The following is a 21,537-nucleotide window of genomic DNA, read 5'->3' on the forward strand; positions in this document are numbered from 1 at the left end:
CGTGTTTCTGCTCCAGCACCGGAAAAAAACGGCGGAGAGCTAGATACACTGCCAACAGCTTCAGGCAGTTGATATACCAATGCAAGTGGGGTCCGGACCACGAACCCGCGGCTGCATGCTCATTGTACACGGCCCCCCAGCCCGTGCTGAAGGCATCTGTCGTTACGACAACATGCCTGGATACTAGCCCTAGGGGCACTCCGGCCTGAAGAAAAGCCAGATCCGTCCAGGGGCTGAGGGTGCGGAGACACAGTGGAGTGATGTGCACCCGGAGTGTACCCGCGCGCCATGCCCGTCTGGGGTCTCGATGGCAAAGCCAATGCTGAAGTAAAAATGTATCAGTTTTTGTTACGTTTTATAGTATCTTCAGGTATTTTGAAAATGTATTGTACCATCAAGTGAGATTTAGATTAAGATTTTTTTTAATAGATAAAACTCCATTATACTAAAGAAATAATACAATTGGAAATTTAAAACATTGTGGGGTATTTGAATAAGTCCACTAGAGAACATTCATAACCCACTACCTCCCACTTTTAACTTACAATAGCCATTTTTATTAAAAAAAATATCTGAGTCTTGTTTTAACTGGAAATTGAAGGATAATTCTGCTGTACTTTATGCAACACAGTAACTTATCAATGTGTTACTCATTTAAAAAAGCTGCACTTTAATTCCGTTGTACATGTGTAAAATTATAAAGGTTTTAGCCTTAGCACAAAACATACAGCAGAGGTAATAAATGCTTAATACATTACACTAGACTGCAATGTTAGCATTGCACTTAACACATTGCAAAGGAAAAAAAACAATGGCTTGCTCTTAGATATCTATAGTCTTTGCTTTTATCAACAGTGGGCATATGATCTTCAGGGCTATTTACAGAGGGACTTATAATTTAGTATTTTACCACAGTATTTTCAATGAAGTTTCAGCACTTGCATAGTGCTCCTCATAGCACTTGTGTTTAAATTGCTTTTCATCTCATTTTACTCCTTGAAATTCTTTGGTTATTTTTACCGTATATATAAAATGTTTGATCTTACCTGTACCTGACATGGTGATAATCTGTTTCTTCTGTCTCCTTTAGTCTTCAACTAATCTTCTCTGATCACTTTAGATCACTGTTTATTTTCCTGTAGATTGATGACATAATGACAAAACATCCACATTATTTTGATTTAAAGAGCCCAAATATGTTTTTGAAAATGACCTTTCATGCACTGTGTAACACAGCTCCAAGTGAATGAAAACATTCAGCTGAGGTTAAATCTGAAAGTGCAGTTTAAATCTACTAATTCTCAAAAAAAAAAAAAAAAAAGTTTCAGAGGTCAAATCTTTTGCTGTTTCATATTGACACGAAACATTGCCATATATGAGGCACTGGATCTGGTAAAATCTTGAATCCGCTCTTGACTTCAAACATTAGCAGAGTACAAAGGTGGGATTGATCATGATAAACAATCACCAGTGTTTTGTAAGTTACTTTTAAAAAGTAATAGATTACAAATTACTGATTACTACTGTAAAATTGTAATCTGATTACTTTACTAATTACTTCATGTAAAAAGTAATCAGATTACAAATTACTTTATAAAATATACCATATTCAAAAGACTTAACGAGTTTGCCCAAAACTTAAAATTCTCTAATCATTCACTTTTTCCAGACCTGTTTGTGTTTCTCCTTTTTTTTTTGAGCACAAAAGACATTCAAAAGAAAACTGGATGCCTGTAGGGGAGAGCGGGTCAAAAAGTAACATTTTTTGGTTTTGGTCAAATAATAAACAAAGTAATGGGGTTAGACAAATCATTTGTTTCTTGCCAACAAAACACAAGCCTCTCCTATAAATGAGCACTGGAATTATGATTGCTGGACCGTCCTGGTTACGTACGTAACCCACAGTCCCCGAATAGAGAACGGAGACGTGTGTCTGTATAAACAGACTTTGGGAGTGCTTTAGACGACCAATCACTTCTGAAGATAAGAAAACGGGCCAATGAATTGCCATTTGAATTGGTGGAGCTTAGCTTCACAGCTGAGACTGATGAGCCAATTGATGCTATATCAGTCGGCTGCTGGAGCCAGCTCATCAGAATTTGCCTGCTGAAGAGCCGATCGCTCAGCTCCCAGCTGGAGACTCAGGTGCTGTGGCAGTGGAGACACACGTCTCCGTTCCCTATTCGGGGAACGTGGGTTACGTACGAAACCAGGACGTTCCCCTTCATATGGGAACTTCTACGTGTGTCTGTATAAACAGACTTTGGGAGACTGTATGGAAAGCGCCACAGCAGCTAAGCCTGTCGCGCTCCTGATGTGTAGTTTGCCAAGCCAAAGCGTGAGCGCACTGACATCACCAAGAGCGCAACCTTCCAACGTCCCCTAGGCCCAACATATTACCATTACATGGGAATAAAAGTTTTAATCAGGGGTCGTAAGTGTGCTTTTACCTAGCTAATATAGACTAGGGATTTTGGAAATACGACAGTATGTTGGGAAAGCATGCCAGTCCCCGAAGGGGGAGGACGCAGCGGAGACCACCTGCTACCCTACAAGGGGAGACCTGATGGTAAGGAAACAAATGGACTAGTCCTAATGAGGGGGAGTGCTACATATGATACGCTGGTTAGCGGTTTAGGGAAGACACGGGACCGCCAAATAAGGGGGAACACACCGTGGTAATAATGCATATGACATCACCAAATGGGGATGCACATAGCTGGCACCGATCCTCAATATGCGTGTAGACCAAATGGCATACCAACCGCACACTGAGCCATGCACTCGACTCCTCCGCTGAGTCGATGCTGGGGGCCTCGGAGGAATTCTCTAGGGTTCGCCTGGGAAGGGGAACTTACTAGTAGAGTAGGAAAAGCGCACTCATCTCCATATTAGGGAGCCTGGCGCAGCAAGCGTTGGTGACACCGAGCTTAATTCCTCCCCAATTGATTGGGATTACCCAATAACAGGGAGAAAACTGGCTCCACTCAGAGATTATAAAACCTCGCAAATGTGTTAGGTGTCGCCCAACCCGCAGCTCTGCAGATATCTGTGAGAGAGGCGCCGCGTGCTAACGCCCATGAGGAAGCGACACCTCAGAGAGTGCGCTCTCACGTTAGGGACAAAGCAGTGAGTGGGCTGGGCCTGCCTCCTCTGCAGGCAGTGTTTGCAGGTTCACCACCTGATCTCTAAATGGGGTGGTAGGAACCTTGGGCACATAGCCAGGTCGGGGTTTCAGGACAACATGAGAGTAACCCGGCCCGAATTCAAGGCACGATTCGCTGACCGAAAATTCCTCCAGATCCCCAACTCTCTTGAATGACGCCAATGCGATCAGCAGAGCAGTCTTAAATGACAGAATTGTAAGAGATACCGAATCGAGTGGCTCGAATGGATCTCTCTGCAGACCCGCCAGGACTGTAGAGAAATCCCAAGAGGGCATGAGAGGGGGGCGGGACTGATATAATCGCCGCGCGCCTCTGATGAATCGGATGATTAGATCATGCTTCCCGAGCGTGTTGCCATCCACCGCGTCATGATAAGCGGAGATCACAGCCACGTAAACCTTCAGTGTGGAGGGTGACAGCCTACGCTCCAGCTTATCCTGAAGGAAGGATAACACAATACTAATTTGGCAAGTTCGGAGGTCTTCTCGGCGAGAAGCGCACCACTCAGAGAATAGACTCCACTTCAGGGCATAGGCATGCCTCGTGGAGGGTGCTCTAGCCTGAGTGATGATGTTAAGTACCGCGGGCGGTAAGTCACCTAAGTCCTAGATGCTCCATCTATGGACCACACGTGGAGGTTCCAGAGATCTGGGCAGGGGTGCCAGATGGTGCCCCGTCCCTGAGAGAGGAGGTCCTCCCTTAGGGGAATGCGCCAAGGAGGGGCCGCCGCGAGGAGTGTGAGCTCCGAAACCCAGGTCCGGTTGGGCCACTCCAAAGGAGCAGACGGCGAGCGAGCTGAGACATGCGGCGAGAGCGCATACCCTCCAAACGGATGATATAAGCCACCGCCACCATGCTGTCCGTCCTGACCAGCATGTGTTTCTACTCCAGCACCGGAAAAAAAACGGCGGAGAGCCAGATACACTGCCAACAGCTCCAGGCAGTTGATATGCCAATGCAATGCCCGTGCTGGAGACATGTGTCGTTACGACAACATGCCTGGAATCTAGCCCTAGGGGCACTCCGGCCCGTAGAAAAGCCAGATCCGTCCAGGGGCTGAGGGTGCAGAGACACAGCAGAGTGATGTGCACCCGGTGTGTACCCGTGCCATGCCCGTCTGGGGACTCGATCGCGAAGCCAACGCTGAAGTGGTCTCATGTGAAGCAAATCGAGCGGCGTGACCGCGGCTGCGGATGCCATATGCCCCAGGAGCCTCTGAAAACATTTCAGTGGAACCACTATCTTCCTGTGGAGCTCGTTTACACAGGAAAGCATTAGCCTGGCGCGCTCCTTGGAGAGGCGTGCAACCATAGCACTCGAATCCAGCTCCAGCCCGAGGTAAGAGATCCTCTGCACAGGGCAAAGTTTGCTCTTCTCTCGGTTGACCTGAAACCCCAACTGGTCGAGGTGCCGAAGCACTTTGACTCTGTGGATAATCAACTGATCGCGAGAGGAGCCAAGAATGAGCCAGTCGTCGAGATAGTTGAGTGTGCGGATGCCCGCAAGCCGCAGTGGTGCAGAGCACCCTCCGCGACCTTGGTGAAAACCCGCGGAGACAGAGAGAGCCCGAAGGGGAGGACTTTTGTACTGCCACGCTCGTCCTTTGAACGCTAACCGGAGAAAGGGGAGGTGGCATGGAAGAGTAGAGACATGAAAATACGCTTCCTTCAGGATTTAATCCATGGCTGCAGACCAATCTTGTGGACTGACGCTCTGAAGCAAGCGTTTCTGCGTAAGCATTTTAAAAGGCATTTAGTGTAAATGACAGTCTGCGCAGATCTAGGATTGGTCTAGGACTGGCTAATGGCACCATCGGAGCGATCACTGACGTGCCAGCGGAGGGGCAGCTCGGGATGGGAATGCTCATCCCGGGAAGCGGTGCGTCCCGGGGAAGAGCTGAAAATAAGAGAATTTCTCTTACCTTCCTCCCTGGATCTGTGAGGCCAGAGTGAGAGAAAGGAGTCCGTTCGGCTGCACTCTGAGGGCCTGAGGTGAAGGGTCCTGGTGCTGCGAGCTGGAAGGCAGAGCATCCCAGACCGGCAGTACTCGTGCTCGCGCATCCGGAGAGAGAGGAAACTGCTCTTTTGGAAATTTGGTTGCCGCCAGCCCAAGGGCCGGCAGCAATGAGTTTAAAGTCATTGTGGACTGATGTAATAATCCTCAGCCCCCCACCGAGGAAAGAGCAGGTCCCCTCTTCTCCTAATGGCCCGTCCCAGGAACGCTTCGCGGTCCATTTACCAGACTTAGCGGCGCCCTGGGGCAGGGGCGTTGCAGTCCCGGAGGCTCGGCATTGCCGCTTGGCCGGTGGAGTGGGCAGCGGAAGTGGAGCAGATGTTGAAGCCGCGGGTGGACGCCCTCGGCGAGGAGCAGCCGCAGCGGAAGGGGCAGCGGGAGGAGCAGTTTTTTGAGCCCGCTGATAGATGACTTCACCCATCGCCTTGGACTGCTTTTCACCGCGGAGAATTCCTGGGTGAACTCCCCGACGGTATCGCCGAAAAGGCCAGCCTGGGATGTGGGAGCGTTAAGAAAGCAAGCTTTGTCAACGTCTCTCATATTGGCCAAGCTCAGCCAAGGGTGGCATTCCTGGACCACTAATGTGGCCATCGTCTTCCCCAGGGCACGAGCAGCCGATTTGGTAGTCATGAGAGCATAATCGGTTGCCGTGCGGAGCTCATGCAGCAAGCTTGGGAGAGAACCGCCCTCCTGCATCTTGGCCAGCTTCTCGGCTTGGTAGCATTGATAGGTGGCCATAGCGTGCAGAGCGGAGGCAGCCTGGCCCGCAGCAGTGCAGGCTCTGGCCTTGAGAGACTCAGATAACCTGCATGCTTTGGAAGGGAGTGTGGGCGAATCTCTCCGAGTGGAGCAGCTCTGCGGACAGAGCACGCTCCACCTGGGGAATCGCCTCATATCCCCTGGCCCCTCCGTCATCAAGGGAGGTGAGAGCGGGAGTTCACTAGGACCGGGCAGAAAAAGGTGCCCTCCATGCCTGTGTGAGCTCTCTGTGTACCTCCGGGAAGAATGGGACGGGGGGTCTAGAAGGCTTCGCCTTCTTTGCCCCCACGTAGCACCCGTCTAAGCGGTCCGTCCGCGGTTCTGGGGGACAAGCCATCTCCAGTCCCACAGCCGAAACAGCCCGGGATAACACGGCTTACATGTCCGATTCCAGATCCGAAACCACCCTGACAACCAAGGAGGGTGGCAGGGGGTCCGGATCTTCATCGAAGCATGTCAACCAGCCCTCCGATGCAACGATTTACATCACGTCCCCGGTGTCATCAAATGAAAGCGCGGCCAACCCGAAGGATGGACCAGCGCTCGCACTCGAAGCAGAGACAGAGCGCACTGATGAGGAGCGAGGGGTCCGCTGGCCCGAAGGCGACGGAATAGCCCCCACTGTAACCCTCAGGTCTGCCCGAGTGCTAACCGCTTGGCGGGGAGCAGCAGGGGTGACTTGCCCTAATAAAAGAGCTCGCCGCAACCTCAGTTGCGCAACAGTTAAGCCATCGCAATGCGGGCAAGAACTGTCATCACTGTCAGCGAGCACTGCATCAACATGTTGGACCCCCAAGCATGTGATGCAGTACTCGTGCCTGTTATCCGGGGCGAGGTAACCACCGCATCCAGAATGCACAGTCGAAACGACATCTTTAAAAAGACACGCTACACGACCGTGTGCTCTCTTAGGGAATTCTGCTCTTTGTAGAAACTGCTCTTTTAGATCACCAGCGAAACGCCAAGGGGACGGGTAACCTAGCTCGACCAACGCTTAAACGTCTTCCCCCGCACTGGTAAAGTGAATGCTTCCTTCATCGTTGGAAGTCAGCTCAGCAGAAGGGTTCTTCAGTCTCAGATCGGGTCTGAAGCAACAATTCTGATGAGCTGGCTCCAGCAGCCGACTGATATAGCCCTAATTGGCTCATCAGTTTCAGCTGTGGAGCTAAGCTCCACCAATTCAATTGGCATTTCATTGGCCCGTTTTCTTATCTTCAGAAGTGATTGGTCGTCTAAAGCACTCCCAAAGTCTGTTTATACAGACACACGTAGGGCTGGGTATCGTTCCAAAATTTTCGATAGCGATACCGATACCGATACCCTGAATTCGATACCGGTTCCGAACGATACTTTTTTCGATACTTTTATTTTAAGAAATATATTTTAACAAGATTATTTTTTCAGGATGTTTGTGACACTTTTCACAGCAGGCGTATCTCTAAGACCAATAAACAAAGGAACAAAAGCACAAAATGAACAAAGTGTAGTTAACACAATATATTAGTGCAAACAGTTTTAATAAAGTTCAAGCAGTTTTAAGTCAATCAATTTTAAGTATATATGAGGCTTACTGCTGCTTAAAGGTTTAGTTCACCCAAAAATTTTTATTCTGTCATTAATTATCTACAAATGAAGATATTTTGGATTTAATCCAAGAGCTTTCTGATCCTCCCGTGGATAAATCATCACAATCACAAATAAAGTTATTTTTGTTTACTTTGCGCACAGAAGTATTCTTGCAGCTTCATATAATTATGATTGAACCACTTATATCGCATGGACTTATTTTGACTATGTTTTTGGTTCCTTTCTAGGCATTGAAAAATGCATATTCAGTAAACCTAATCTTTCTTCACAGTAGAAAAAGGCAGCAAACCTTTAACAATAAAATGTGTAACGGCCCTGTGGCATTCATCTTTCCTTTCTTTGTTCATTTGTACTGTTTCTGCCAGTGTAAATGGATTATCACTTGATGGTCTCCTAATTGCAGGGTCAGCAGGAACAGAAACTATAACATTAATGTGAAGAAAACATGAAAGCTAAACTGTTAATGCAGCCAAGAGTAAGGACATTTATATAAGATGAGTTTAATGTGAGGTAAACTTTATCATTTACTGTTATTTTAGTATCAACTAGTATTTAGTATCAACCTAGCCAGGTATTTAAAGCCATCAAAACAGTACATAACGTTACACAGCGTACGTTAGGTCAAAAAAGGATTAATAAATTTACCCCACACAAACTTAAGCCCCGTTTAAACTGTCAGGTCTTGATGCCCAATTCCGTATACATATGATACTGCCTATATCAGATTTTTTTGTCTGTCCGTTTACACATTCTTTTAATTGTGACCCATATCCAATTCATGTCTTTACACTTGCTGTACAACTTACGATGCATGCATAAACGCAGGTTCTAGCATCTGTGCCACACTAGCCACGATGGAAGAAACTGTCTTTTTTATAGCTCTGTGAAGCGTAATATAAGCAGTGAATGGTTCAGTCCAGATTTACCCCCACGCAGTTTACGTAATGGTATGGCCCTGATGTGTGTGTGTGTGTGTAGTAGATGTAGCCTTCGCCTGTGTGCACGAGATATATCCAGCTGCAGAACCACAGAACCACACACGTTTCAGGCACACACAATCCAGCACGATTTAGGCAAACCATATATGGTAACTTAACTCCTTAGCATTATCGCCACCTATTGAATTTCACAAATATGGCTTCCCATTTCGGTCATTACTATTATATCGTAACGATCATTTTAACATCTCTGCAGTTTCTGAACCCAAATTATGTAAATAAAAATAATTGGTTAAAGACACATGACTTTATTTACGTGTCCACATACACAAAGAAAACCGTCAGACCGTCTAATTGTAGGATTAAGTGTAATAAACTAATTCTGGATCTTAATATTATCATATTTGGTTAAAATCGCTTTGTTGTAAAATATAAAAAGCAAACAATAATGTGTCACATTAAAATGAATTACTATAGTTAACCATTTAAACAATAAATAATATAGTTATAAAGTGATTATCTTAACTGATTATCTGATTATAAACAAATTTATTTTACTAAACTGTCACAGCTGTTAGTTATATATATATTTACATATTATTATTTTTTTTGATTAATTATTAATAGTTAATTTGTTTCTGTTGCTAAATTTTGGTTTAAAACAATATATTGCTTACTATAAATTAGGCCTACTACAGTATTTAATGTGGGAAATCATTAATTAAAAAGTTATTTGAAAATTAAGCAAATACACACTATTAAATCGCTTGAGTTAAATATTAATATAGTGTTACACATTTATTACATGTAAAATGTATTATTGCCTATATTAACTTGCAATTCCCTTAACTATGAATGAATCCATTATATAAAATAAAAATGTCCAATTTAGATCTTTCAGCAAGGCCAGCAAACGAGTATCTGCGATATTTACTCTGTCAGATAATAATGACAAATCATCCGTGATGACTGATAGAAATCTGTTCAGTTTATTATACTGAATGGCGATCGGAAACAACGCTCCCCATTTGCCCGTCTCGATCGCAATATGACGATGACGATGTCCAAGAAGACGTTAATAACATTAACATCCGCCGTAACCATATATGGTTTGCCCAGATTGTGTGTGCCTAAAACGTGTGTGGTTCTGCGGCCCTGCAGCTGGATATTATTGGTTGTTTCACGAAAGGAAACGGGAGCGTGCACGCGTTTTAAGCAGTCGTGCGCATCACATCAGCTGTTAGCGCGAGTGATCATCCTCTCATTCGGTATTCACTTGCTTTCTTCTCCTCGCGTGATCAGTGATCACAATTATTTTTGTCAGTCGTGCTGCTTCTCGATTTTAAGATCATATTTGCACGCATATTGGGTCATCCCTATAGTGTCTTACCCTGCTTTTAAGAAAACTGCAATTTAAAAATTATTTTCAACCAGCCAAAGTGGCTAGTGGTGTTAATATAAAGCCCTATATATATATATATATATATATATATATATATATATATATATATATATATATATATATATATATATATATATATATATATATATTAATCAAATATATATTAATTAGAATCATGCGCAGAGTGTAGTTAGACTATTTAAAAGCAAAATAACGGTCTTTGAGGGACAGAAATCTGGCTGAAAAGAGATTGAGGAAATACTTATTTGACACAGTAATTTACAAATAAATAGTAAAAAAAAAAAAAAAAACATCATACGATGTAATTTCCGGATTTTTATTTTTAGATTCTGTCTCTCACAGTTGATATGAACTCCTTAAAATCATGTTTCATCAAGGATTATGCTGACCAGATGTCCCATATTCTAGATCTATATTTAGTGTTCAGATTTTAAAAAACATGTTTGTCCAGTAATGAATCTTTGTTAAATATTTGTAATTGCTAAATAAAAGTTGCACAACAATAGCCTTATCAACGGTACCAATAATCATTCATCATTTCAATTTTTGAAATGATGAATGATTGAAATGATAATGATGAAACCATCAACCACTCACATTTCAGTATCAGTCAAGTTACTGTTAGTAAAGTCAGGAGCTTCACCATCCTGCATTAGATTAGAACACAGGAGATTGAATACGTATTTAAGACTTACCTCTATTTTGATGTCTTCTAGAAGCTGCTCTTCATCTGCACTGCCTCTGTAGAACGGCATTACATTTTATAGGGGATTTTCCCCATGAAGTTATAAAAGACTTAATCATTAACAGTATTGGAAACGTTCACTTTCGTTTTTTGTTTACAGTAAATCAGTGCTGTTATAAGAAGTGGCTTGACATATTAACAGATATAATTAGCTGTAACTGATAAAGTAATTGTGCCATAAACTCTTACATCATTCATTCATTCATTTTCATTTTGGCTTAGTCCCTCTATTAATCAGGGGTCGCCACAGTGGTATGTACTGCCTTTTTTTCCAGCATATGTTTTACATGCCCTTCCAGCTGAAACCCATCACTGGGAAACACCCATACACTCTTGCATTTACACACTGAATAGGGTTAACTAAATTGGCCACACAGTATGAGTGTGTTTGTAAATGTGAGAGTGTATGGGTGTTTCCTAACATGGTGCTAGGTTGCACCTGGAAGGGCAATTGGTTGCATAAAACATATGCTAGAGTAATTGGTAGTTCATTCCACTGTGGTGACACATAAAAAAACAGGGACTAATGGTAAGTTCACCCTGCATGATTTTAGCCCTGATTTTCAATCTGTGACAGGTTTTGTGAAATTGCTGACAAAACCACAAAATCTGGCACAAATTTGTGTTCATTCACAGCGACAATCAAATTGTGTGAATTATCAAAAAAGCGATCAGAGAGCATCACAGTTGCCTGTGAAATGTTTGCCATGTTAAATATCTGGACCTGCCTGCAATTTACAACCATGCTGTGTAAAATGAGTTCTGACTGAAAAACACACAGGCGATACAGGACAGCAGAGACACAGACATGCAAATTATTGTAGCAGTTTGTGCCAAACACAGTGTCATCAAACTTTAGCCTGTAATATATTTATAAGAAACTAAGCGGGCAAATGTCGTAGGGACACTTCTCCATTCATTCATTCATTCATTCATTCATTTTCAACCACTTTTGTGGGGCCGGGTAGATTGAGTAGGAACGTACATTGACCGCTAAATCAAAAGCTTTGCCTCTCTACTCAGCTCCTTCTTCACCACAACGGACCAGTACATCAACCGCATTACTGCTGCCGCTGCACCAATCCACCTGTCAATCACATCCTTCCCTCACTCGTGAACAAAACCCCGAGATACTTGAACTCCTCCACCTGGGGTAAAGACTTTTTGGGGATGGCAAACCACCTTTTTCTGGTGGAGCACCATCTGCCTCGGACTTGGAGGTGCTGATTCGCATCCCAGCCGCAACAAACTGCAGCAAACCACCCCAATGCATGCTGAAGGTCCATGTTCGATGAAGCCAACAGAACAACATTGTCTGCGAATAACAGAGATGAGATCCTGTGGTCCCTGAATTGGACCCCTTCCAGCCTAAGGCTGCGCCTTGAAATTCTGTCCATAAAAATTATGAACAGAATTGGTGACAAGGGCAGAGATGTATAGTAACTTCACTACTGTACTTAAGTACTAAAAGGCAGTATCTGTACGTTACTGGAGTATTGTTTTTTCTCCTACTTCCACTTTTACTTAAGTACATATTTTCAATGAGTTTAATACTTTGACAGATTTTCTAATGTGCTGCATTGTTCGTCGTTACTAGGGGTGTCAAAATGATCGATATCGGTTCAGTGATAGATCATAACCTTTTATTACGTACTGACGTCATTTATCTCCTATGTGCGGTGTCGCAATACTATGGCGAAGGACAGAGATAAGGGGCGAGTGAAGGCGGCACAGCACACGAGCCGTTATATCACTTCTACGGAGAAATGCTACTCCATCTCTGCCTCTCTCACTTTGGACATTTGACCCGCTAGCCTGTCTGTGAGGTAACTTTTCCTTTTCCTCTTAGCTGTTAAAGCGATACTTGTGGATCCAGACCTGGGCGTGTATGAGGTGCAAGTTTTCTCCACTGTGTCTATTATAGATTACCTGTGATAACCGCGTATTATACATACATAGACTGTAACCGCAGCTGTTCTTTCCGCCATCAGTGAACAACGCTTTCATTTCTAAAGCCGATCGCAGCCCTTTCTTTTGAGAAGGTGGAGACAATAACCAATCAAAGGGGTGTAAGACCTCGCCTGTCAGCGTTTAAAAAGCAGGCGGGAGAATATTTACATTAGTTTATTTGCTATAAATGCTCGTGCTGTCTTCTGTGCATGAGTTTTGTTTGATACATTCAGAAAGAGTGTTTTCTTTGAGCGGGTCAAATTAAGGGTACAGTTCATATATATTACTGCTGTATTAAAGGACACAATTTTATTACAAGTAACAATTTAACTGTCACACCAAGAAAAAAACCAATGGAATTTTTTTATTTATTGCATTTCTTAATTCCTAATGTCGCTAGTTAACACAATCAATACATTTTCCCCCAACACATCCCATAATTTCTAAAATATCAGCCTCTACCAAATGGTTGAGATGTTGGTTTATGGTAAAAGTACCAGAATGAATAAATATACTATTAAAATCAGAAAATATGAAGTGTAAAACCGATTTAATTAAAAACATAATCAAAATAAAAACATTTTTGAATACTAAATCATAGCCATAAGCCATAAAATATTTCAGATTTTCATTTAACACAGTAATGTACACGTTTTCTTTTTTTTACAATAAAATCAAAATCAAGTGAATTAGAACGTTCGTTTACAGCGTTTACAACCAGTAAATTGTGCTCCGAAAATGGGTTTCAATAGCGTTTTGAGTGGATTATGGACTGTTTTTGTGACACACAACTTTGAAAGGTGTGTGTTAAAGCTGTTATAATCGGTCAGATCTGTGGTTCAAGCGTGAGAGAAAAACAGTATTGTAAGTCATGTTTCTTTTCGTTCTGCTTAATGACGTGCCCCCAAAAAAGAGATTTAAAATAAACAAAACAATATGATGTCTTTTGACTGCTTTCTTTAATAACTACATTACACAATACTTGTACTTTTACTTTCAGTACTTTAGTAAATTTTGAAATAAACTACTTGCAATACTTAAGTACAAAAAATGTTGAATACTTTAGTACTTCCACTTAAGTATGGTGCTTAAAGAGCACTTTTACTTCTACTCAAGTCACTTTTTGATAGAGTACTTGTACTTTTACTTAAGTCTGGGTCTCTAGTACTTTATACATCTCTGCTAAGGTGTTGCTAGGCGGTTGCTAAGGTGTTGCTAGGCTGTTGTTAGGTGGTTGCTAAGGTGTTGCTAGGTGGTTGCTAGGCGGTTGCTGAGGTGTTGCTAGGTGGTTGCTAGGCGGTTGCTAAGGTGTTGCTAGGTGGTTGCTAGGCGGTTGCTAAGGTGTTGCTAGGTGGTGAATATGCGGTTGCTAAGGTGTTGCTAGGTGGTTTCTAGGCGGTTACAAAGGTGTTGCTAGGCGGTTGCTAAGGTGTTGCTAGGCTGTTGCTAGGTGGTTGCTAAGGTGTTGCTAGGTGGTTGCTAGGCGGTTGCTGAGGTGTTGCTAGGTGGTTGCTAGGCAGTTGCTAAGGTGTTGCTAGGCGGTTGCTAAGGTGTTGCTAGGTGGTTGCTAGGCGGTTGCTAAGGTGTTGCTGGGTGGTTGCTAAGGTGTTGCTAGGTGGTTGCTATGCAGTTGCTAAGGTGTTGCTAGGCGGTTGCTAAGTTGTTGCTAGGTGGTTGCTAAGGTGTTGCTAGGTGGTTGCTAGGCAGTTGCTAGGTGGTTGCTATGCGGTTGTTGAGGTGTTGCTAGGTGGTTGCTAGGCAGTTAATAAGGTGTTACTAGGTGGTTGCTAGGCGGTTGCTAAGGTGTTGCTAGGTGGTTGCTAGGCGGTTGCTAAGGTGTTGCTGGGTGGTTGCTAAGGTGTTGCTAGGTGGTTGCTATGCAGTTGCTAAGGTGTTGCTAGGCGGTTGCTAAGGTGTTGCTAGGTGGTTGCTAAGATGTTGCTAGGCGGTTGCTAAGGTGTTGCTAGGTGGTTGCTATGCGGTTGCTAAGGTGTTGCTAGGTGGTTGCTAGGGTGTTGCTAGGTGGTTGCTAAGGTGTTGCTAGGTGGTTGCTGAGGTGTTGCTAGGTGGTTGCTAGGCGGTTGCTAAGATGTTGCTAGGTGGTGGGTATGCGGTTGCTAAGGTGTTGCTAGGTGGTTTCTAGGCGGTTGCAAAGGTGTTGCTAGGTGGTTGCTAGGCGGTTGCTGAGGTGTTGCTAGGTGGTTGCTAGGCGGTTGCTAAGGTGTTGCTAGGTGGTTGCTAAGGTGTTGCTGGGTGGTTGCTATGTGGTTGCTAAGGTGTTGCTAGGTGGTTGCTATGCAGTTGCTAAGGTGTTGCTAGGCGGTTGCTAAGGTGTTGCTAGGTGGTTGCTAGGCGGTTGCTAAGGTGTTGCTAGGTGGTTGCTAAGGTGTTGCTAGGTTGTTGCTAGGCAGTTGCTAGGTGGTTGCTAAGATGTTGCTAGGCGGTTGCTAAGGTGTTGCTAGGTGGTTGCTAGGCAGTTGCTAAGGTGTTGCTAGGTGGTTGCTATGGTGTTGCTAGGTGGTTGCTAAGATGTTGCTAGGCGGTTGCTAAGGTGTTGCTAGGTGGTTGCTAGGCGGTTGCTAAGGTGTTGCTAGGTGGTTGCTAGGGTGTTGCTAGGTGGTTGCTAAGGTGTTGCTAGGCGGTTGCTAAGGTGTTGCTAGGTGGTTGCTAGGCAGTTGCTAAGGTGTTGCTAGGTGGTTGCTATGCGGTTGCTAAGGTGTTGCTAGGTGGTTGCTAGGGTGTTGCTAGGTGGTTGCTACGATGTTGCTAGGCGGTTGCTAAGGTGTTGCTAGGTGGTTGCTAGGGTGTTGCTAGGTGGTTGCTAAGGTGTTGCTAGGCGGTTGCTAAGGTGTTGCTAGGTGGTTGCTAAGATGTTGCTAGGCGGTTGCTAAGGTGGTTGCCAAGGTGTTGCTAAGTGGTTGCTAAGGTGTTGCTAGGTGGTGGGTATGCGGTTGCTAAGGTGTTGCTAGGTGGTTTCTAGGCGGTTGCAAAGGTGTTGCTAGGCGGTTGCTAAGGTGTTGCTAGGCTGTTGCTAGGTGGTTGCTAAGGTGTTGCTAGGTGGTTGCTAGGCGGTTGCTGAGGTGTTGCTAGGCGGTTGCTAAGGTGTTGCTAGGTGGTTGCTAAGGTGTTGCTGGGTGGTTGCTATGTGGTTGCTAAGATGTTGCTAGGTGGTTGCTATGCAGTTGCTAAGGTGTTGCTAGGCGGTTGCTAAGGTGTTGCTAGGTGGTTGCTAGGCAGTTGCTAAGGTGTTGCTGGGTGGTTGCTATGTGGTTGCTAAGGTGGTTGCTATGCAGTTGCTAAGGTGTTGCTAGGCGGTTGTTAAGTTGTTGCTAGGTGGTTGCTAAGGTGTTGCTAGGTGGTTGCTAGGCAGTTGCTAGGTGGTTGCTATGCGGTTGCTAAGGTGTGGCTAGGTGGTTGCTAGGGTGTTGCTAGTTGGTTGCTAAAATGTTGCTAGGCGGTTGCTAAGGTGTTGCTAGGCGGTTGCTATGCGGTTGCTAAGGTGTTGCTAGGCGGTTGCTAAGGTGTTGCTAGGTGGTTGCTAAAATGTTGCTAGGCGGTTGCTAAGGTGTTGCTAGGCGGTTGCTATGCGGTTGCTAAGGTGTTGCTAGGCGGTTGCTAAGGTGTTGCTAGGTGGTTGCTAGGGTGTTGCTAGGTGGTTGCTAAGGTGTTGCTAGGTGGTTGCTAAGATGTTGCTAGGCGGTTGCTAAGGTGGTTGCCAAGGTGTTGCTAAGTGGTTGCTAAGGTGTTGCTTGGTGGTGGGTATGCGGTTGCTAAGGTGTTGCTGGGTGGTTTCTAGGCGGTTGCAAAGGTGTTGCTAGGCGGTTGCTAAGGTGTTGCTAAGCTGTTGCTAGGTGGTTGCTAAGGTGTTGCTAGGCGGTTGCTAAGGTGTTGCTAGGTGGTTGCTAGGCGGTTGCTAAGGTGTTGCTAGGTGGTTGCTAGGCAGTTGCTAAGGTGTTGCTAGGTGGTTGCTAGGCGGTTGCTAAGGTGTTGCTAGGTGGTTGCTAGGCGGTTGCTAAGGCGTTGCTAGGTGGTTGCTAAGGCGTTGCTAGGTGGTTGCTATGTGGTTACTAGGCAGTTGCTAAGGAGTTGCTAGGTGGTTGCTAGGCGGTTGCTAAGGCATTCCTAGGTGGTTGCTAAGACGTTGCTAGGTGTTTGCTAAGGTATTGCTAGGCGGTTGCGCCAGGAGTCTTTTATCCTGGACCACTTTTGTTGTGTTTTTATACATTTTTGTGATGTAGGCTTCATCTTCGTCTGACAGTTTGTCAACACGACACAGACCAACATTTCTCGCACGATGACCATAATTAATCTTCGGATGTTTTCCCTAATTGCCTTGCCCGTTTGGTCTTCTCCCTTTGATGATTTTGTTTAGATGCCTTCCTCTTTCTCCCAACAGCAGCTGGAATGACCGGCTCCAATCCGTCATTGAAATCCATGACATTAGCTTGACTCTGGAGGATCATCGGGAGATGTGTTGGGTTCACTTAAATAAGAGAAAGAGTGAATATTAAGTTCACTGTCTGTTAATGACACACAGAAATTGACAAATCACTGTCAGTTTCAGTAGGGAAGTTCCTGCAAAGTGCAACATACAAAACTCAAACACAATCAAAGCACTTTGTTGCAGTTTGAGTCAAAATATCAATATTTGGATACATATCCACACATAATCTTGCGTTCGCTTTGCTCTCTTTAAACGAGATCTCTTCTCTTGACGCGTGCCGCTGCGTCCCTCACTGCATGTCCCTCACTTGTATAAACAATATCGAGATGTTAGTAACTGAACTCATTTCAATATCACTGACTCGATTAATTAAATAGGAAAGTCGTGTAAAGTGCTGTCTATTGGTGTGTTGTCCTTTCCCTCCTTTAAATCTCTCGAATTATTATATGCAATCTCTTCAGTTATTGGACATTTTAACTGACAAGAGAAAAACATCAAAAACAGATTCACTAGATGACTTAAACTGCTCCTGTTCACTGTTGTGTTTAAAGATAGTGTAATGCAATATTGAAAATTCAGGATTCAGTAATGAATATAGAGAATTCAAGATGTTCAGGTTGACACACACACACAGATTTCTATGATAAAGCAGGCTAAATGCCATCTGTGCGTAAATGTTAAATAAATTCTGAAAAATGTTCGTGATAGGCTAAAGGCTCGTACACACCGGGACGCTTATCGTTTGCGTTTATCGTCAACGTGTTTCAAGACGTTTTTCCGGATTTAAACCCAAGCGATTTGTGTGAAGCAGAAGAGTACGCAAAATCACTCCTTGACGTTAGATGGCGCTACACAACTTTAAGCTTCTGACACCCGCTTGTAACACAGAAGAAGAAGACAAAGTTGACACGCTTGTTGTTATGGGTGGTTCAAACAGCAGCTCCAGCTCTAGCGATGAAGAAATGAATATTGTTTAAAGAGCAATAAGCAGCTTCACATTCATATCGCCTCTGGGTGTCTTCTTCAATGTGCGCTCGCATTAACAGCTTTGCGCTAGAGCGCCTCCAAGTGCTGTTTACTGTAACTTCAGCAGCTCCGTGCACATAAACAAATGTGCCAACCTGATTTGGTGGAGAAGGTTTTAACGTGGCGCGTCAAAACAAAAAAAACAAGCATGAGGCGTTTTTTTTAAATTATGCTTTTACGTCTGCCGTTTTGCTCGTTGGTGTGCACGATCACATTGACGCCCTTTATTTAGTCACGAGGCGTTAAACATTGACGGAAAACGCGAGCAAAAAGCATTCCGCTGTGCACGGGCCTTTAAAATGATCATGTATTAGCGATCTACCACTAACAAGTAGGCTAATATGCAAAGATCTGCTATTCTAACGTTTGATTATAGTTATTAAAAAATACACATAAATCACAAAGTATAGAAAAGGTAATCGAATGTTGTCATTTTTTGAAGGTATTATCTCAGAGCTGGAAATTCCAGCATCGCAACAACACTACAGTTACTGTAAACATTATTATATGCATTTAAAGCAATATGGGTGATTATATTGCATGTATATTTGATATTTCAGAATGTTGAAGAATAAAACTTTAAAAACAGCAATTATTTCCAGCATCTTAGTGAAAGCGTATTCAGCTTTTATAATTCAGCTTTTGCCAAACATAAATGATTAAATGTTTTACTTTTAGGGAATAAAAAGTTTTTCTTATATATTATTTGTCAACTCTGTTATGGATGAATTTAGTAATAAAAATATATCATAGCAAGAAAAATGATTATGGGTAGTTACTAAATTGTAACTGAATTGACAGTAATAATATTTAGTTTCAGTAAACTTTTTAGCCAAACATTCTACTTGAAGTGGAAAGATCATATGACACTAATGAAATCAGGATTAAAATATTTTGACAATTGTCCATTATGTAATTAATAAAATATTCAGTTTTCCTTTTGTAATTGGTGTAACAGTATTGACAGTTCATAGTTTATAAATGTAAAATTAAAATGATGCACAATGATACAAGATGGGAAAAATACACTGACTAATTAGGAGATTTTTTTTCAGAATTCTGACTTTTTACAGTGATTTATGAAAAGTGATGAACGCATTTTTTTAATAATCAAAAATGTAATTTTTTTAAAAGCTGAAAAAAGGATGGCTCTAAATATACCTGCAACTATAGAATCACCCATAGTAGTTCATGGAGAACAACATGTTTTCTGGAGTTTTCTTGCAACAGTTACAAACATCACTCTCTTACACACATACTCAATTCAACTCAATTCACCTTTATTTGTAAAGCACTTTTACAATGTAGATTGTGTCAAAGCAGCTTCACATAGAAGATCATAGTAAATTGAAACAGTGTAGTTCAGTTTTCAGTGTTTAAGTCCAATTCAGTTTAGCTCAGTTCAGTGTGGTTTAATAATCACTACTGAGAGTCCAAACACTGAAGAGTAATCCATCGATGCGCAGCTCTACAAATCCCTGCAGCTCTACAGATACTCAAGCAAGCAAATACTGAGATAGATATAGTCTACAGTACAAATATTAGTTGTGAAATAAAAGTTAGCCTGCTTTTATTAAAATGACAGAGAACATTTAAAAAGATAAATACATTACTTTTAAAATGATGTAAATTAGTTTATAACCTTTAAAATAATTGTTGTATTTTATTATTACATATATATTAAGTGATTAAAATACTGTACAGTTAGTTGTAATGTTATCAATGTTATCTCTTGCTTTATGATATAATAGACTGTTGAGACCTGTGCTTTGCTGCATAAAGTAATTAAAGTTACCAAAAACTTACAATTTTGGAAGATAAAAATGCTAACATGTCTTTAACACTTAAAGAACCTTACATGTCCAAAGTAAATAGTAATTTAAACACTCCTAATGTACTTGGTAGTTGATTAGACCAAGGCCCAAGCCCACCAAGCCATGCCCGACGGGAGATCACCTTTCCTGGCCTACCTGTCGGGACGTCCCGCACCAGGAAATACGTACCCGGCGCCAAATGCCTCTGACCTGCCATCAGGATTTTGGGGATGGCATGAAATTGTGGACTTAATGAACCAGGCGGTCTAAGGCCAGGCTGGTCTGCCCGAGAAGGTGCATCCATTTACTGCAAGCCTTCGGCCGCGCATCCTGGCACGATGGGGAAAAAAGCAGGGGCTCTAAGGCCAGGCTGGTCTGCCCAAGCAGGTGCGTCCGTTTCCCGCAAGCCTTCAGCCACGCGTCATGGCACGCTGGAGAAAAAGCAGGGGGTCTAAGGCCAGGCTGATCTGCCCAAGCAGGTGCGTCCGTTTCCCGCAAGCCTTCGGTCGCACGTCCTGGCTCAATGGGAAAGAAGCAGGGGGTATTTGGCTAATCCGTCTGCCCGAGCAGGTGCGTCTATTTCCCGCGAGTATTTGGTTGTGCATCCTGGCATGGTTGAGAATCCTGGCTCTGTACGTAGACTAGATGCCCCAGCAAACACGTCTGAAATCCTGACAACTGTGCAAGGCAGACACAGAACTCTTATATCATCTGTTGCTAGAACTACGTGCCGTTGGTGCACGCCAGCCACCTGGAAATTTGAGCACTGCCCTAGGTAGTGGAACTGGGAAAGGCTGGTGCACCCAAGCTATCTTTGAACCACAGTACATTGAGGTGGTGGAGAGGGTGGTGCCCCAGAGCCAGGTGGGTCACCAAAGGAACTTCTGTCTAGCACGTGCTGTTGGCTAAGTTTATGATACCGGGCTTAAGTATGGGGTGCCCGGGCATTGCTGGGGAACAGGTGTCAATCAAGAGGACCCTGTGGGGCCGGCGATTGCACCGGAAAGGGTATGGGTCCTCGGGCAGAAGGGGTGTGACTTGTGTGTATTGAGATCAGTGGTTCCAGCCCCCCCTAACGTGGACCCTGGCCCCCCAGGATGGGTGTGGTCCCCGGGCAAGCTTTGGTCAAGTGAGAGCTAGTGCAGTGAGTCTGGGGGGTGGTGGGTCTTTCTAGCGAGCATCTGGAACGACTAGGCCAGTTTGTGGGATCTTTGGTCTTTCTAGCGAGCTACCATGGTCCAGTTGGAAGACTGCTGGTGTCTCGAACAACCAGTGGGCACGATGACGCCCACTAGTAAAGTTGATTAGACCCATGCCCAATCACGCCAGGCCATGCTCGATGGCAAGCCATCTTTCCCGGCCTACCTGTTGGGATATCTCGTGCCTGGAGGTACGTGCCCGACACCAATTGTTTCTGACCTGCCATCAGGAATTCAGGGAATGTGTAAAATTGTGGACTTGGCTTCTGACGGTTTGGCGTCTGGACCACTCTACTGGCCGATAGGAGCTCGTTGACGCCCCAATGGTTAGGCCCCCACCCGCCCCCACCCTGGTGGTTGGGAGGGGCGCTAGTAGTCTCCGACGAGGTGAAACAAGCCAGGATCAGTGGTGCCGGGGTTACGGTCTGGCCCCCGTTTGATGGTTGTTTAATGATTTGGTTCCAGAAGCCGT

The 21,537-nt window shown here is 44.1% G+C and overlaps 1 protein-coding gene and 1 pseudogene across 3 annotated transcripts in view; one reads left to right on the plus strand and one right to left on the minus strand.

Moving 5' to 3' along the window:
- The window catches only part of LOC130222313 (uncharacterized), a 32,012-nt gene extending 21,380 nt beyond the window's left edge, over window positions 1-10,632 (minus strand). For 2 of the 3 annotated variants that reach the window (XM_056454893.1, XM_056454892.1), the window contains exons 1-2: window positions 10,583-10,632; window positions 1,047-1,136 (exon numbers count right to left, since the gene is read on the minus strand). In XM_056454893.1, coding sequence (XP_056310868.1) covers window positions 1,047-1,059 — 13 coding nt within the window. In that variant the 5' untranslated portion in view covers window positions 1,060-1,136; window positions 10,583-10,632. The remainder of the gene's footprint in view (window positions 1-1,046; window positions 1,137-10,582) is intronic. The other variant, XM_056454894.1, reaches the window with a different exon arrangement.
- LOC130222303 (zinc finger protein 208-like) overlaps window positions 1-21,537 on the plus strand; it is a 758,572-nt pseudogene that overhangs the window by 198,819 nt on the left and 538,216 nt on the right.

Source organism: Danio aesculapii, chromosome 4 (genome assembly GCF_903798145.1).
Source record: "Danio aesculapii chromosome 4, fDanAes4.1, whole genome shotgun sequence".
Taxonomy (NCBI): Eukaryota; Metazoa; Chordata; class Actinopteri; order Cypriniformes; family Danionidae; genus Danio; species Danio aesculapii.